Genomic DNA, 18,137 nt, shown 5'->3' with positions numbered 1-18,137 from the left:
AAAAACACTAATTCAAAAAGATACATGTACCCCTATTTCATTGCAGCATTATTTACAATAGCCAAGATATAGAAGCAACCTAAGTGCCCAGCGATAGATGAACAGATAAAGAAGTTGTGTGTATGTGTAAGCAACGGAACATTACTCAGCCATAAAAAAGAATGAAATCTTGCCATTTGCAACAACGTGGATGGACCCAGAAGGTAATATGAAATAAGTCAGACAGAGAAAGACATATACTGTGTGAAATCACTTATGTGGAATCTAAAAAATAGAACAAATGAACAAACATAACTAAACAGAAACAGAGTCATAGATAGAGAGAAAAAACAGATAGCTGCCAGAGAGGAAGGAGCTGGGGAAAGGAGAGAAATAGGTGAGGGAGATTAAGAGGTACAAACTTTTAGTTACAAAATAAATGAGTCAGGTATGAAATGTACAGTGTGGGGAATATAATCAATAATTATGTAATATCTTTGTATGGTGACAGGCGACAACTAAACATCATGGTGATCATTTTGAAATGTATAAAAATATCAAATCACTGTGTTTATGCCAGGAAATAACATAGTGTTGTAGGTCAATTATACTTCAAAAACAAACAAACAAACTCAGAGAAAAAGTGATCCAATTTGTGGTTTCCAGAGGCAGGAGGTGAGGGGAGGGGGAACTGGATGAAGGTAGTCAAGGTACAAACTTCTAGTTATAAGATAAATAAGAACTAGGGATGTGACGTACAACACGATCAATACAGTTAACGCTGCGGTACGTTATATATGAAAGTTGGTAAGAGGGTAAATCCTAAAGAGTTCTCATCACAAGGGAAAATTTTTTTCTCTATTTCTTTAATGTTGCATCTATATGAGAGGATGGATGTTCCCTGAATTTACTGTGCTCATCACTTCATGATGTATGTGAATCAAATCATTATGCTGCACATCTTACACTTACATAGTGCTGTGCGTCAGTTATATCCCAATAAAACTGGACGAGAAAAGAAAGAAACTATTCTGCTGCAAATGTCAGTCTTTGGGAGTATCAGCCTGCAGGTGCGTCACTGCCTGCTGCCCAGACTTGCAGCAAGCACGCCAAAGGTTCCCTGTCTGTTTTCGTGTTGTAATAAGCTGGTCGCCAGCTGAGAGCATTGTGCTTCAGAACAAGCCCGGACATGAAGAATCCAGCTGGGCTTGTTGCTGGGCTTATTGCTAGCCAGACGCAGACGCGCAACTGAGACTGGGAAGTAAGAAGACCAGCCAGGTGGACAAACCAGTTTACACCTCCTTCAAGGCAGATGATGTTTTTCCCATTGATAGAGAAAGAAACTGAGGCCTGGAGAAGTTAAGTAACCGCCCTGAGGCTGTACGGCTAGTGAGTGGACATGAACGCAAGACAGCCTGACCCCTGAGGTTCAGCTTTCTATGTCCATGATGTTGCCTGTGTTACCCACTGCAGGAAGACAGGAAAGCTTTGCCAGAGCGTGTGCGCCAGAGAGTTCAGTTTGAGAGACGAAACTATTGACCAGTAATCCTTGTTTAGTTCTAAATTCAGGCTGAAACATGTTGGAAATGGGACTGTTTTCTATAAAACTTAACCATGAGAAGAGTCACTGAGTTACAGACTATCTGGTCAAGAACCTAGATATAGGCTTACTAATAGTCGCTTCATGAAAATATCACTTTCCATATTATTAAACTTCATTGGCATCATCTTTAAATACATTAACTTTTTAATCGATGTTATGCCAAAGCAGCACTTGATCATCCTCAAAATGTAGAAGACATCTTCCCGGACGGGATAAAGTAAGGGTGTGTGTGAGCTGAGAGGACTCAAGAGATGTCCAGGTCAGATCAGGTGTCCCCTGACGGCTTGCCCCTGGACGAGGCAGCCTCCCTAAGCCTTAGTGGTCTAACACATACAAAGGAGACGATGACTGAAAAGGTCCTTCTGAGGGTCAGCGAGATCGTATGTTCTGCTCTTGATCACTGTGCACACGACACATACTATTATATGGTATTTTTGTGTGTTAACAATATAACAACCGATACTATAGACCCATTTAAAATTTTTAAGATAATACATTTGTTCAGTGCTTTATAGCTACAAAGTAATTATATATATGACTGTTTGATCCCCATACAAACTCTGAAAGGGTAGTAGAAATATCTTCATTTTATAGACGGTATAACCAAGATGACAAGAAAAATCACAGAGTCCGTAAGGGCAGAAGTGGGATCCTCCTCTCTCCACTGCACTGTGGCCGCTTCCTCATTTTCCTAAGGTGACTTGAACATGTCCTTGGTTCAAACCTAGGAAGTGGCAACTGCTGGATCCCTCTTCTGAGAGCATCAAGAGATGTGGTAGAGAATGTATAGAAGTAGAACAAGTATCAGGTAATTCTACTCAGTCTGAACTTTTCAGGTGAGAGATTCTGCTCTGAAGCTTGAACTTTCCAGAGCTTGTCCCTGTACTGGTCACATCCACCAGGAAGTTGCCCAGCTGCCGACTTTGCACGGAGCAGACCTAGTTCCCGAATGAACACAACTGTTTGAAAAGCCAAAGAGCCAGGACCACTGGCTTTCTTTTTGTGCATATGAGATAGGATGCTTTCATATAATTTGTTTCTGATCATGTATTTCATAGGTCATGGCAGTGTGAGGCAATTCTGTTCTGACTGGGTCTCTGCCCACTCCCTGTTAGCTCCTTAAAATCTCACTCAGTTTCATCAGAGGATTCGGTAAGCTCTGTCAAGCAGGCTGATTATTTTGATATCAGGTACATGATATACAGGAAATTTCCTCTGACTTAACCATAGGAAGATAGAATTTCCTTTATATTATTTGCACTGATAAATAATCCCTCAGCTTTTCATCAAAACAGAATTATGCAACAGATAAAAATGAACATTCTACAAGCTTTTCTTTACAGTATAAATGAAAGGAGGAGATACTGAGATTAAAAAAAGTTTTGTTTTGGCAAATTCAGATACCTAAATGAACCCTTGTCCCTCCCAAGAAACATCGATGCAAAGAAAGCCCTCTACACTGCTCATCTTTTTCAGTCCTCGCCGTCCATCCGTGAGCCGGGGCTCAGTCTCATTTTACGGAGAGGAAACATACTCAGAGAAGGTACTGAACTTGCCCAGAGCACCCAGGTGGCTAGTGGAGCTGGCTCCCACTGTCCCACACTGTTCTCCAACATAAAACACAGTTTCCATAGTAAAAGCTTTGGATCTATCCTGCTTTGAAGTTAATAATTTAGGTACTTTTATATAGGTTTTCATTTTTACATGATTAAGCAATCACAGCAAATTACTTCAAGTAACATTTTCCAGGCTGAGTGAGTTTCAGTCACACTACCCCTGAATGCAGCCAGGACCCAGTTTCCCGTAAACCATCACTGGGCGGGGTCTTCTAGTGTGATTCCTGACACAGCTGTAGACATACGGTAGTGCTGGTCCTTGCAGTGTTATACTCCAAAGGTAATGACCTTGGGCTGAAGTATCATAATTATGGTCTATCCCCTCCTAATTTCTCCCCAGGATGACTGAAACATGCCATCCAGGTTCTGAGGGGGGAAGAAGAAATATAATTGTGAATTAAATGTTCCCCCTGCCCAGAAAAAAAAAGTCAGGTAACTAGTTTTAGGCAAGTTATTAACCTCTCTAAACCATAATTTCCTTGGCTTTATATGATAATGTTAATTCGATGACCTCTAACAGGAAACTTCCCTTACATTTTCATAATATAGTATTATATTTAATGGATCTTTACCTGAACATTTTAATTCATTTTGGTTTCTTTCCTTAACTATTATAGTAAAAAGAGCCTTGTAAATACTTGGATTTGAGGCCTTTCTGGGAACACTGAATGTGTAGGAATTAATACAGAAGTTTAGCATATGGCCCGATTTCTATCAAGCAAATGCTAAGGGAGAATTGTGAATTTAGGGGGTTGATATTTCAGAAGAGCTGTGAAAGTGTGGTCCTGAACATTTGTATTGAAAACGCAGCGCCCTTTTTTTGTAAGCATATTATCACACCCTGGGAGCAGGCCAGATGATGCTGTTTGTATAATCAGCACGATCTGTCTCAGAATTTTCCCTGCAGTCTCAGTTGGGTACCTGTTCCGTTTTTAACACAGTTCTAAACTCTTCATTAGCACTGCTCCATCCAGTTAAAGTGCAGGTGCTGTTCCATCCCTAAGGATGGACGGTATTTCAGTAGTAGACAAGCTGATTCTAATACGTGCAGCTACTTAGAGCATAGCAGTAAAAAGGGACAGGAGAGGACTGTGTTAAGTGTTTTGATCTTTTGTAAAATGTACAGTGAAACATCTGCTCCAGAACATGCTTTCATATTTCCCTTCTTGGCTAACACCACCACTTGTAAGTAATTTACAAGTCTGAATAATGAAGTGGGACTTCAGAGTTCACTAGTTCTTGACTGTCTTGCAGCTGGTTTCTGATGCCAAAACCACCAATTGTTATTATTCTCTCTGGATTCTTTCTTTTGGCAGTTGATGTATTGTTTGCATGGTATGATATAAACCTAAAGACTGGATTAATCAGTAATGGAATTTTCCACGCTTTGGGCTTTCCTCCTGTAGCGATTAGTCCCCATGTGCTGGTTCCTACCCTTTGGCCATCTCTGCAGCCTTTCTCGCGGTCCCTCCTGTGCTGTTGAATTCAGCATCTGTAAGGATGTTTGCATTGCAACAGAGTCTATGACTTCTGCCAGCTACGAGGGAAGCATCTCGGGTCTTTATAAGTAAATGTAAAACCTCGCTTGCACAGTTGTGCAGTTTTGGCTGACTTGTACCGTGAGCCATCTAAGTTCAGTAGAACTTTGAACTTTTATAAACATTTTCCTCAAAGAGACACTACTCCCCAAGTATCTGTGTGTGTGTCGAACTGCTCAATTCCATTAACTACATTATAGAAATGTAGAATTTTTTCCCCAAAGCACTTGTATGTATATTAACTAAGATTTTTTTTTAATTGGAAAATGGGATTGAAAATTGCCTTGTCCTTCTTAAATTCATTGTCATATGCATTAGCCCCTGAAAGACAACTTGAAACTTGACGCTAAAGAGTTTACAAAGAGTCAAGAATTTACTGGTTGTTTTCAATAAATTATTTTGTATAGTAGATTCTTGTATTTAATGACTGAGGTAGAAAATGTTGTCTGTGTGTATATGTACTATTTTTTTTCAGAAACTCTCCCAGCCAGTTTTGTAGGGGAAACTACTATCCCTCTCAAAGTACCCCTTGATACCTAGAGTGTGGAAGACAGGACTCTCCTGGCACTCAAGATGAGGCTGGGTCTGGAGGTGCACACAGTGGGGGCTGCAGGGGGCTGTGCCCTCTGTTTCGTCGTCTCTTGCCCTGTGCTGGGAGGCCCCCAGGCAGCCATTGAACCTGCGCTGGTCGCTAAGGAACACAGGCTTTCTCTTCCTCCCATCCCGTTGCGTATTGCGGGACTTCTGAGAATTAGAAGCACCAGTATGTTTTCTTCCTGGGTTCAACATTGCTTAATGCAGTTGAAAGGAAAACACTTTTTAAAGAGCATGAATTGATTAGGAAATCCTACACATTCTGGAATATTCTATATTTTCCCCATTCCTTGGCTCTTAGCTCCAAGTATAGTTTATAATCATTTGATGAATCAGACACTGAGATGTACATGGGGTGGGTGGCTTGTTTTCAGCAGACTGCTGCAGCCTTGACACAGCTGACGGAAACGCCTTCAGTGGGCTGACCAGGCCTTCTGCTGAATAGGGTGTCCCTGGGGCTGCGATCCAAGAGCTCTGAAGGGTCCTTTAGGACAGTCTGCAGAAACCCGCAGATCTCTGGTATAAAGTAAAGCTCTTTTAGGATTAAGAGAGTGATTTACAGACCACGCTATGGGCGAGGTGGCTTTTCTGGTGTGTGGTGTGTTTACCAAAGGGCAGTGCACCAGGCGTCAGCCCTCATTGAAGAAGGCTGCGGAGGCGCACCTTAGAGGCTTTCTATCGCAATGTTTCCTTTTGTTCAATCGTTGTGATTTTTTTTCCTTTTTGCATTTCGAACAGCTATTTGGTGAGAGTTTGAATTTTATAAAGAGATAACAAAATGCTTTCACGGAGTAAGAGACCTCAATAATTATTTTGACCTTATATTCTTTGACTGAGTTTACTTCTCCCAACTCATCTTTTAGTAAGGCATCTATATACTTTAGATACTTTTAAACTTAACTGACCTATCAGACAGACACGTTGTTCCTGGCAATGGTATAATTCACAGGCTTTTCTATTTAGAGTTTACTATCTTCTAAGGTAGTTCTCTGCCATCCCCACCCCATCTGCACAAAGTTTTTTCAGTAAGAGTTGCTTGTCTTCACAATACACAATTTACCGTGGCACATTTAACTAGGTCTTATAATATGAACTGAAAATGAATCACCGTATTTTCTGTGTGTGGCTTCTTAATTGGGATTTAAGAATAAATATTTGTAGAAATACCTACTACTTTGACAATGAGGTGACTTCATTATGAGGTCATTCCTCAGGTGAGGTGTTTTATGACCTGAGAGATAAGGTTTCCCTCTAAGAGCTAAACTAATAGAAGTCAGCCCACGTACTACCTGAAGAAGTCATCTCGCTGTAATAACAACCCACCCTCAGAGGTCACGCAGGATGGGTAGCTGTGGACATTTGAGACTGTCCAAGTCCAGGTGAAGCGACGGGAGTTCTGCCTTCACCACAGCGGTCTTTTCGTGACTGCAAATAATCACAGTAAAATGTGCTGCCAGCCCTCCCGCTGCCTTCCTCTCACGGGGCTCGGCTGTGTCGAGGCTGGGGTCTCGCCTTCACCAGAACTGTAGTGTCAGGGTCAGTTAAAAGTCAACTGCCCGGGTTCACATCCCAGCCCCAGTTTCTTCGCTCTTATTTTCTCCTCATCAATGACATAGTAGTTACCTCGAGGAGTTGTGAGGATTAAGTGTAAGATACGTGGCACATAGGTACTGCTGCCATCATCATTTTTCATCATACCCCCAGTGGTGCATATTAAGTGCTTATTGTGTCGATATTCAAAGGAGAGTTTCCTTGAACCTGGGCAGCCCCACGTGTCACAAACACGCGCAGATCTTCCGTCAGTGCAGTTCCTAGCCCAGGAAACACCCTTCTCTTGTTTTGACCTGCGTCCCTGAATGAAAGGAAACTGTGGGGTCCGTGGCGATGGGGGGCTGTGCCCTGTTGACGTCAGAGCGCACACTGCTTCAGAGTCCAGGAAGGATGTGAGCCGCGCAGTGTTCGGAAGAAAAAAGACACATTAACTTGTCAAAACCTTCTTTTCAGCGTGAGTGCAGGAGGTTTTGCCATAAGGAAATACTGTTTCCCAGTAGAGCTAAGCTTCCCTTTGCTTGTCTTAGGATTTCAGTTCAGTGTTCTGGAGGTTCTCATGACTTAGTTCTGTATGAGGAATAGTTATACTTGGAGACTAACATTTAATGTTCAATCAGATTACTCATACATTTGTATATGTGTAGGTCTTAGAGAACATACAGGAAGTTTGTTACTGATTCATTAATCTACAGGGAAACCTTAAAACATTCAAAATTTAGGTTTTCAATTTTTTACATTTATGCTAATTTACATTTTGACAATATATTAAAATTTGGTCCATGTTGAATACAGTTACATTTTGTTTTTTAATACTTTAGATTATTACAGTCCATAGAACTTACTTTATATGAAAATCTTGATCATAACAATATGATTAGTGATTTTGATGAAATAAAGGCAAGAAAATAAATTTTATGGAATAAAGATATATATAAATTTTGTGTCTTTATGTATTCATCTAAATATTACCAACCCGGGCTTCCCTGGTGGCGCAGTGGTTGAGAATCTGCCTGCTAATGCAGGGGACACGGGTTCGAGCCCTGGTCTGGGAAGATCCCACATGCCACGGAGCACCTGGGCCCGTGAGCCACAACTACTGAGCCTGCGCGTCTGGAGCCTGTGCCCCGCAACGGGAGGGGCCGCGATAGTGAAAGGCCCGCGCACCGCGATGAAGAGCGGTCCCCGCACCGCGATGAAGAGTGGCCCCCACTTGCCGCAACTAGAGAAAGCCCTCGCACGAACCGAAGACCCAACACAGCCAAAAATAAATAAATAAATAAATAAATAAAGTAGCTATAAATATTACCAACCCATTAAGAGAATAATCAATGTGTGCAGGGAGTTAATTCTATTATCTCATATTTTGCTAACTTAAATTTTTAAAAATCATAGCTTTACACATTTTTTTGAAGTACAACTGACTTACAATTTTATATTAGCTTCAGGTGTACAACATAGTGATTCTATATTTTTATACATTACAGAGTGATGGCCACGACAAGTCTAGTTACCATCTATCACCATACAGAGTTTACACATTTAAATTTTTATTGTAATGAAGGTATATTTGTCACGGTAGGAGGAATGAGTATATTTTATTTAATGGTTTTTAAGTGTAACTTAAATATTTAGAAGTATGGTACACGGGCCTGAAGGAAAAGGGTGGTTTTACAATATCTATTGATGAGGCACCGGCGGGGAGATGGGGCAGGGCTGGTGGAGAAGGCGGCCTCTGACCTGAGCGTCCAGTGGTGAGGACGTGGCCGCAGGGCGAGCCCTGGGCAGGGTGCAGCCCAGGCAGAGCTCGCCACGCACATGACGGCAGATACGGTGCTGCCGTCCAGCCGCTGTCCTGGCCAAACTGGGCTTCTGGACTAGCAAAGCTAAGGCCCGCGAATGTGCTGTCTGGCTGCTGTAATAAAAAGACCATAGACTAAGTGGTTTAAACAGCAAACATTTATTTCTAACAGTTCTGGAGGCGGGAAGTCTGAGAACCAGTTGCCAGCAGATTCGGTGTCTGGTGAGGGCCCATCTTCTCCCTGTGTCCCCACGTGGCAGAAGGGAGGAAAGAGCTCTCTGGGGTCTCTTTTATAAGGGCACCAATCACCTCCCAAAGGCCCCACCTCCTAATACCATTGCATCAGGAGCTAGGATTTCAACATCTAAGTTTGGGGAGGGAGGGACGCAAACATTGAGTCCAAAGCACTTTCCTTCACCATTTCTCAAGAAAGTATATGTTGAGGTCTTTTTTGAGCAATTACTTGATATTTAGCTTCTCTGATATTATTTCTTTAAAAATCTCATTTTCTTGTGTTCTTCATTATTTAATTTCTGTTGTTTCATCTTAGTTGCCTTAAATATCTTGCTACCCTGTCGCTATACTGATATAGTTAACTCTCAGTTCATTTATGTGAGTATAAAGGACCACAGACCCAGATAACTCAAAACTAATTTGTTTGACTTTGGATTTTAAGGCGATTTTGCACCAGATTTGTGTTCCCACTCAGGTTTTATTTAAGCTGCTATTATGATCAGTTTACGTTCTACAAGCATGTACCAGCTGGCTAATGGGGTGGACAGGCAGGCCTGAAGAAGCTGAGCTAGGATGGAAAATTGGCTGTGGATAATACACACATGGATCATTGAAAATCGACTGTAGCTTGTGCCTGTGCCCAGGAAACTGTCTGCGTAATGACCTGGCTTTCTGGGACTTCTTGTTTGCACCGGACTGTCTATTCTAATACAATGGATTTGTTTTACAAAGAAACCTTTAAGATGCTTAAAGGATCTAAGCATAAAAATTATGGTACTTAAATTTGTGTCTGAATTTTAATTGTTCAAGTCCTTGTTGTACTTAGTTCTTATATATTCTCCTACTGTTTGCTTTTCCTGTATTTTAATTGCAGTTTACACTTCTGTTTCACAACCTCATTAAAAACTATCTTGTTTCATGATGCGGATGTTTCATAATCTTTGATAATTTAAGTACCTAGCCTCTGTGGTAATGTGTGGTAGAAACTGACTTTGTTATTTCCTTGCCGAGAATTCATTAGCGAGAGTTCCAGAAAAAACAACAGAGGCTCCAGGAGTGAGGAAAACTACCTGACTTTCTAATTTTTTTTTCCTGTTGATTTTGAAGGTGACCGTTGTTATTTCAAGGACAAAGCACATGATTGCTAGAAGCTGTTTTGCCATTTGGAAGGAAAGCCCTGCAGAAGGAGCTCGTGCAGAGTGCGGGTGGGACGCAGCGAATGCGCCACATTCTTAGGACGAAGTCTGAGCAGCCCTCCGTTCCTCTGCCTCTCCCGGTCTCCTTGAATGAGCGTGGAAGCAGTGGCAGCTCTGTCAGCGCTTTTTTTTTTTTTCCCTTTTGCATTTACTTTATTTTTTGCCTTTTAACGATAACGAGAAAACGGCTCCTGCAGGACTTGCCCTGCAGATGTTTGTGGAGGAGACGGGAAGTATAATAGGAAGATGGAGGGCAGGTAGCCTTAAACCCACGGGTCCTTTTGTTTTGTTCCTCCCCCCCGCTCTCAGTGTCCCCAGTACCTCCTTCCTCATCTGAACACTGGTCGTGAAGACTACGTTGTCATGTTCAGATGGGACAGTGCTTTGTAAACGGTAAAGCTCGTGCCAACATGAGTCGTCCAAACAGTAACAAACGCCTCAGTCGCAGGCAGTCTGCTGGACCTGGGTTCTGCCCTGTCTGCTCCCGACCTGTCACCGCCTTTCATCACTGGCAAACTGGTTCACCCCAGGCAGTCTTTCTCGTACTTACACCTTCTTTTCTCTTGGGCTGTCGTTGTAAGTCAGAAGGTATCCTTAATCACGGCGGAGAAAGTTAAGAACAGCACTGGAGACAGTGTTCAGTGAAATCACAACTACAGAAGAATCCCCGTCCAACTTCACACTCTGGAAGGTGCCTAGACTAGGCCTTCAGGATCTCGGCATGGTTCTTGACCGAGTATTGTTTCCTGCAGACGTACAGCATTCCAACTGTATCGTGACACAAACTGGCTTTCGTAGGCATGTCCAGAAAGCTGGGCAAACGTTTTAACACTTTTTATGGGAAAATGCATTCTAGTTCATCTGTAACTGATACACAGTTTGTTCATAATTGGGGAACTGCCCAAGCAAGTTCTTTCACTGATGATTTTTTTTTTTTTTTTTTTAAAGGATTTTCTTATTTATTTATTTATTTATTTATTTATTTTTGGCTGTGTTGGGTCTTCGGTTCGTGCGAGGGCTTTCTCCAGTTGCGGCAAGCGGGGGCCACTCTTCATCGCGGTGCGGGGACCGCTCTTCATCGCGGTGCGCGGGCCTTTCTCTATCGCGGCCCCTCCCGTCGCGGGGCACAGGCTCCAGACGCGCAGGCTCAGCAATTGTGGCTCACGGGCCCAGCTGCTCCGCGGCATGTGGGATCTTCCCAGACCAGGGCTCGAACCCGTGTCCCCTGCATTAGCAGGCAGATTCTCAACCACTGCGCCACCAGGGAAGCCCTCACTGATGATTTTTAACTGTATCTGTTGTCAGGAGAGAGGACATATGGGTGGATCCAAGGATGATTGATCTCCTGGTTGGTTTTTTTGTTTTTTGAAAGCTACCCCTCTAATTGATGGGAAGGCGGGGGTGTATTTGGCATATTTTTACCCTTTGATTTTTTTTGCTTACATCTATAAGGGTGAAGAAGGATCTCTGTTTTGGAGCCAGACAGGATAAATTTTCCCTGAAATACTCTATGAGACAAAGCCCTCAGATCACATCCGTAGGATGTATTATTATTTTAAAGAGATGGAAGAAGGCTATGTGGTGTCACATGCACTTAGTATTCCCGACACCAGGAGGCTGGGCTATGACACCTGATCTGATTGAGTCCGGGGGTAAGAAGCAGACAAGCTGGTCAGTGTTTCAGTTTTTCATCAGCCCATCAGTGGGCCCTCCCAGGATGGATTAGAAAGTGTCCAGCTGCTGAGTTAGCTGAAATGGCATTTTTTTAAAGATCTCACTATTAACAGGAGTTTATTAAAACTTGTGTAAATTATAGAAAAATAGCCAGTATATCTGTTGAGGATTAAGAGGGTGGTGAAATAGTTTGAAAGAATACTATTAGAAATATGGAGGTGAATACCAGGAGAAACAGATAAAAAGGAGTTGAAATTGGTTTTTTTGGTGGGTAGGGAAGGCTGATGCAGAAGACTGCTGTATTTCATTATAAGTCTTTAAATAATATTTTTCTCTTTAAGCTATATGCATGCTTTGATAAAATAAAAATCAATACAAAATAAAACATTCTTATAAACTAAAAGAATGGTAATATCATTGAGGACTATGTGAATTGTACCTAGAGTAGTACTATAAGAGTGTAATTAAATGTTTTTATATAGAATCAATATATAATTATCCAGTTTCAAATTTTGTGATTAGAATTATAGTTCTGTCTTTGGACTATCGCTGTTTGCAACATTATACCTCTCTTTTTCTTAACTTTATAATAATAGTTATATCATAGGTAATATTAAAGTCAGGGATGACCATGGTCCTATCTTACTACCCATGACACCTTGCACAGTATCTTATACGTAGTAGTCTCAGAGTATGGTTGATAAATATGTCTTCTAGGCTTTTAAAAAACCTCTTTCTAAAAATTACACAAATAATACAGATTCACTCTAGAAAAAATAGAAAATGCAGAGAAGCAAACAAAAAACTAAAAATCTCCCCCAAACTTATCATTTTGGTAACATCCCTCCAAATGTTTCCCTGTGCAATAGGTACATGTAAATAAATTTAAAATAAAATTATCCTATACACACTCTTTTGTTCCCAGATTTATACACTTAACATGTTATGAATGTCTTTCTGTGCCAAGCATTTGTCTTCATTTTTTAATGACTGCCTAATCTTCCGCTATGTGGATATGCCATGATTTATTTAAACAGTCCCTTTTTAGTAACCATTTAAGCTTTCTATTCTTTTTCTTTAGCTGTTAAGTTTTTGAATGAGTATCCTTGTACATATAGTTTTGCATACTTAGCTGAATTTTTCTTAGAATAAGGTGGAATTTTTAGGTCAACATGTATGTTTTATTTTTAAGGCTCTTTATCATGTTTCCAGTTGTTCTCCAGAAATGTTATATCAGCTTTAGTCCCTGTTGGTAGAGAGAAAAGACTATCCATTTCTCCACTCCCTCACTGACTGATGGGCAGAAACAGATTCATCGTTGTTGGGTTAATTAGTATTTCTTAGAATAATAGTGCGTTTGAACATTTTTAATATGGATATAATTCATCATTTTGCCTTTAATTTTCTCTTCATTGTTCTTCCCCTATATGGAAAAGGTTTCTTTTTAATTTTTATGTATTCAGAACTATCAACCATTTAAAAACATTTTTAAAATTTCTCCCCCAATTTTGAAGTTTAATGCTTCAAAAGCTCTTTCTTTCCCAGGATCGCATATGTGGAACAAACTGATTTTCAGAATTTAGTGGGGTGACTAAAATTCTCTCAAATTTCTTCCTTTTTCCCACCAGGAAAGCAATAGAAGAACTGCTTAAAGAGGCAAAACGTGGGAAAACAAGAGCAGAAACAATGGGACCTATGGGCTGGTAAGTTCTTGAGTCATCTTCCTTAAAATTTAAACTCGTGTATATATTAAAGAGAAAAGTTTTCCTTAGCATATACAGGGAATGTAGAACCGTGGACGTAGAGGAACTCACTCAGAGGCAAGTGGTAGAACAGGGACACTGCTGAGGGCTGCAGCCACGAAAGTGGGCAGAGGGGTGTGGACAGAGAACACTTGTCATGGTGTTGTCACCCTTTGGTCCACAAGTCCCCAAGAGATATGATGACGCTGCTGTGCCTAAGGCCACCTGAGTGAGAGTAATATTATGTTTAAGAACTTCTATCTTGGGCTTCCCTGGTGGCGCAGTGGTTGAGAATCTGCCTGCTAGTGCAGGGGACACGGGTTCGAGCCCTGGTCTGGGAAGATCCCACATGCCGCAGAGCGGCTGGGCCCGTGAGCCACAATTACTGAGCCTGCGCGTCTGGAGCCTGTGCTCCGCAACAAGAGAGGCCGTGACAGTGAGAGGCCCGCGCACCGTGATGAAGAGTGGCCCCCGCTTGCCACAACTAGAGAAAGCCCTAGCACAGAAACGAAGACCCAACATAGCAATCAATCAATCAATCAATTAATCAATAAAAAAAAAATAAATCTTTAAAAAAAAAAAAAGAACTTCTATCTTAATTATAGTCCTCAGTAAATTAAAATTTATAATTTTAAGTATTTTGATTTTGTGACAGTTCAGCTGTGTAGAACTAAAGTTTACCTTTGCAGTTTCTATACAAAACAGAGCTTATTAAAACTTAATGATATAGACAAAGGAAGAATTTAACCTTAAGAATCAAGCCTACCCTTCTAAGCATTACTTTAGCAATAGCATTCGCATCCAATAAATATGCTGGCTTAGGTCTTTTATCCACAATTTAAAATTCACTATAATGGAGTACTGTGGGCTGTTAAAACGTGTAAAATGTAAAAATGGGACAGGAGTAGAAGCTAGATCTCTGTGGATTTGACTCTTAGAACCAAGCACAGGGTTTATGTCAAATATAAAACAAGGTTCAGTCAAAGTTAAAGAAATAAGAGGGAAAAGGCAATTCCTAAAAATCAAGCAACATAAAATAAATGGACCTCAATAAGCCATTTAGTAGATGGCTTAGCCACACATGGAGGAACTGTTTCAGGTGATCCGAAATTTGACTGTATTTCCAAAGACAAAAAAGAACTAGAAAGAAATCTTAAATTGTTTCCAGTTATCACGTTGTTGGTAATAATGTTGATATTGTTATTCTGAAAATATTGTATAGTAGGATAAAGCAAATAAGTAAATATTTGTTATAGATACCAAGATTTTCAGTGTAAAAGATACAAATATAAAATCAAAGATATAAAAATCTGTACTCCTAAATTTTAATTGGAAATATCAGTATGAAGTTGTGCTAGATTTTCTCTTTAAAAGAGAGAGAGAGAAGCTTTTCTAGCTCTGTTCACAGAAAAGTCCTGGAAACAATGACCAGCCACTCAGTAGCAGTGAGTATCCCTGGCACCCAGGGGTGGTGTATAAATTCTACTGTGGTATATGTAATTCCATTTCTCACTGAAAGAAGACAGATCCTTAGAGAAACAACTGGCTGCCGATCTGAGGCTGTTAGCCTGGAGTTAGCCCAACTGCAAGCTAGCTGTCACAGCCTCCAGCACTGCCCTCACTTCTTATGCCAACTGCAAGTTCCGGGAGCTCCCAAAACTATCCTCAGCTTCAGTAATTTGCTAGACCACACACAATTCACAGAAAGCTATTATACTTATGGTTACAGTTTATTACAGGGAAAGGATACAGATTAAAATCAGCCAATATAAGGGCTGCAAAGGGCATAGTCTGGAAAGGTTCCAGACACAAAGCTGCTGTTGTCCACTCCATGGAGTCAGGACCCACACATTACCCTCCCAGCACCAACATGTGACAATGCACTTGGCATACTGACAACCAAGGAAGCGCACCTGAGCCTTGGTGTCCAAAGTTTTTATTGGGGTTCCATTACTTAGGTATGATTGATTGATTGATTGCTCACATGGTTGATCTCAGTCTCCAGTTTGACCAATACCACAGTACCCCAAATTCCCACCCTCAATCACGTGGTTTGTCTCTGGCATGGCCAGCCCTCCCTGTAAGACTATCAGTTGTGGCCAGCTCCACCCTAAACAAAGGCGTTTCTATCAGGTATGACATTGCCTCCCAGAATTGATATTACCTCCCAGAAGCCAGGGCAAAGGCCAGACCTCTCTGTGGGCAAGACCAAACTGTTTACTACATAGATAGGAAATGTATAAGAAGAGCCAGAAAATCTTATCAGATCAGAAAGTAAAACTGTCAAAGACTACTGTAGTCATGTCAGAAAGACACAGGAACCAACTTGAAAGGCCTCCCACTAGTCAAAGATGGGATAATTTAATCATCAAAGAATAAAGCAATAATGATTGAGATAACCTAAAATATGTTAAAATCCATAAGGTCATAATAAAAATCACATCAAGAAACTTTTGGATGAGGCTAAGGGGCCAAATTATTATAAAACTGGTAAATAGTGAGGAAGAGCCAAGCATTTATCCTGTTCCTTGTACAAGTGATACTTCAAAGTTACAAAATAATTGATGAAAGAAAACTTCCTTATAGAATTGCAACTGTTAAATGTAGGACTATAGAATAAGATTATCATCACTTGAATAACAACTCAATTACAAGATAGACTATCTAATTTAAAAATGGACAAAAGATTTGAATAAACACTTCACCAAAAATGATATCAAATTGGCCGATAAGCATTTGAAAAGATGCTCAAATCATTAGTTATCAGGAAAATGCAAATTAAAACCACAGTTACTTATTCACTACACATGATCTAGATTGGCCAAAATAAAAAAAGACTGACAGCACCAAATAAAGAGGAAGATTTGGAACAATGAGAATGCTCACATATTGTTGGTGGAAATGTAAAATCATACAGCCACTTTGAAAAACAACTGGCAGTTTCTTATACATATGCACTCACCATACAGAATTCTTCTTCTAACTACCTATCAGAGAGCTGACAATGTAAGCCCACACAAAAATCTGTCCAGTAACGTCCATAGCAGTTTTATTCATGATAGCTCAAAACTGGAAACAACACATATGACCATCAGCTGATGAGTGGATACACAGTTGTAACATCCACATGTCCCATCCTCATCAATAACGAAAAGGAACAGAACTACTGATACACACTGCATGGATGAATCTCAGAAGCATTATGCTCCTGAAAGAAGCCAGACTCAAAACATTACACATTATAAGATTCCATTTATATGACATTCTAGAAAAGCCAAAACCATAGGGACAGAAAACCCCTCATCGGTTGCCAGGAGGTAGGGGCTGAAGGACTGAATTTACTGCAGAACTTTTCTGGGTGCTGGGAATGCTCTATATCTTGACTCTTGTGATGATCACATGACTACATACATTTGTCAAAACTCATCACACTATTTACTTAAAAGGATAAATTTTAGTTTGTATAAACTATACCTCAGTAAACCTGATTTAAAAATAAAAAGAATGTCGTTATTCTACAATCCCTAATGATACACTGGATCTAGGCAAAGATCATCAACGGTTGCTAAGTCTATCAGATGAGAAGCTGATGGGGAACCTTCTGATGAGTGGGTCAGGCTGACGACACCTGGACTCATCCATCAATCTTTATATCACGAGAAGATGCAATAGGAAGAGGGTACCACCACTTATGAGACATCCTTGTAAAGAACTTGAACGTGAATCTGATCAAGTCTCTAGTTAGAACTACTAGTTTGCAGGAAATAGAGGTCAGAGGAACATACTAAATGACATTATAGAGATAAAATTACGAAAATGTGGGGAATTCTACAGGACAGACAAACCAGTTTCTTTAACAAATGAATTGCAAGGAGAAAAGGAGGAGGAGTATCCTATGACTTAATAGATTTGGGACACATCTACATGTATACCTTGTTTGGATCCTTATCCAAACTAATTGAAACAAGGGTATTTGATGATATTAAGGAATTGATGTTGATTTTTTGTTAGGTGTGATAATAGTATTGCTGTTATTTTATTTTTTAAAAGCTATTATCTTTTAGAAGTTCATTCTGATGTATTTATGGATGCAGTGGTATAATAAGATGAAATGATCCAATGTGAGTCAATCTTTGTGTAACATTTGTAATCATTTTAGATTTCAATGAAATAGCGACCTCCTAGAAGGATACGGTAAAAATTTGGTGAGATAATGTATGTGGAAACACTCAGCATAGTTCCCGGCATGGAGCGGTCAGTTACTAAATGTTAGTTAAATCTGCTCTTAGCTTCTTTTTTCGTTTGTTTGGATTTTTTATTGCCATATAAAGTGCCATCTAACTGGTCTGGACTAAAATAAATAAATGTTCTAGATGTACCAGGCCAGGTGGAGTGAGTATCAGTTTCAATGCCAATTTCAGACAAAGGATACTCATTGAATGGTCAACGTTTTCTACCATTTCTATGAATTTTCCCTCAAATACAGTTTTTTTCATGTATAAACTTAAATGCCATATTTTTAAATATCCCGCAAGATTTTTAGATATGACATTGCTATTTTTAAATTGCAGTTACAAATCTCATTTGTCAGTGACAGAATTATAATTCCTTA

General features: G+C 40.3%; 1 protein-coding gene across 3 annotated transcripts in view; it reads left to right on the top strand.

Moving 5' to 3' along the window:
- Positions 1-18,137, top strand: part of LOC114236017 (protein POLR1D-like) — a 43,560-nt gene that overhangs the window by 12,576 nt on the left and 12,847 nt on the right. For all 3 annotated transcript variants that reach the window (XM_057532763.1, XM_057532765.1, XM_028162910.2), the window contains exon 2: positions 13,412-13,486. In XM_057532763.1, the coding sequence (XP_057388746.1) occupies positions 13,412-13,486 (75 nt within the window). The remainder of the gene's footprint in view (positions 1-13,411; positions 13,487-18,137) is intronic.

The sequence above is a fragment of the Balaenoptera acutorostrata genome, chromosome 18, assembly GCF_949987535.1.
Source record: "Balaenoptera acutorostrata chromosome 18, mBalAcu1.1, whole genome shotgun sequence".
Lineage (NCBI taxonomy): Eukaryota > Metazoa > Chordata > Mammalia > Artiodactyla > Balaenopteridae > Balaenoptera > Balaenoptera acutorostrata.
This window is presented reverse-complemented; position numbering and strand designations above follow the sequence as displayed.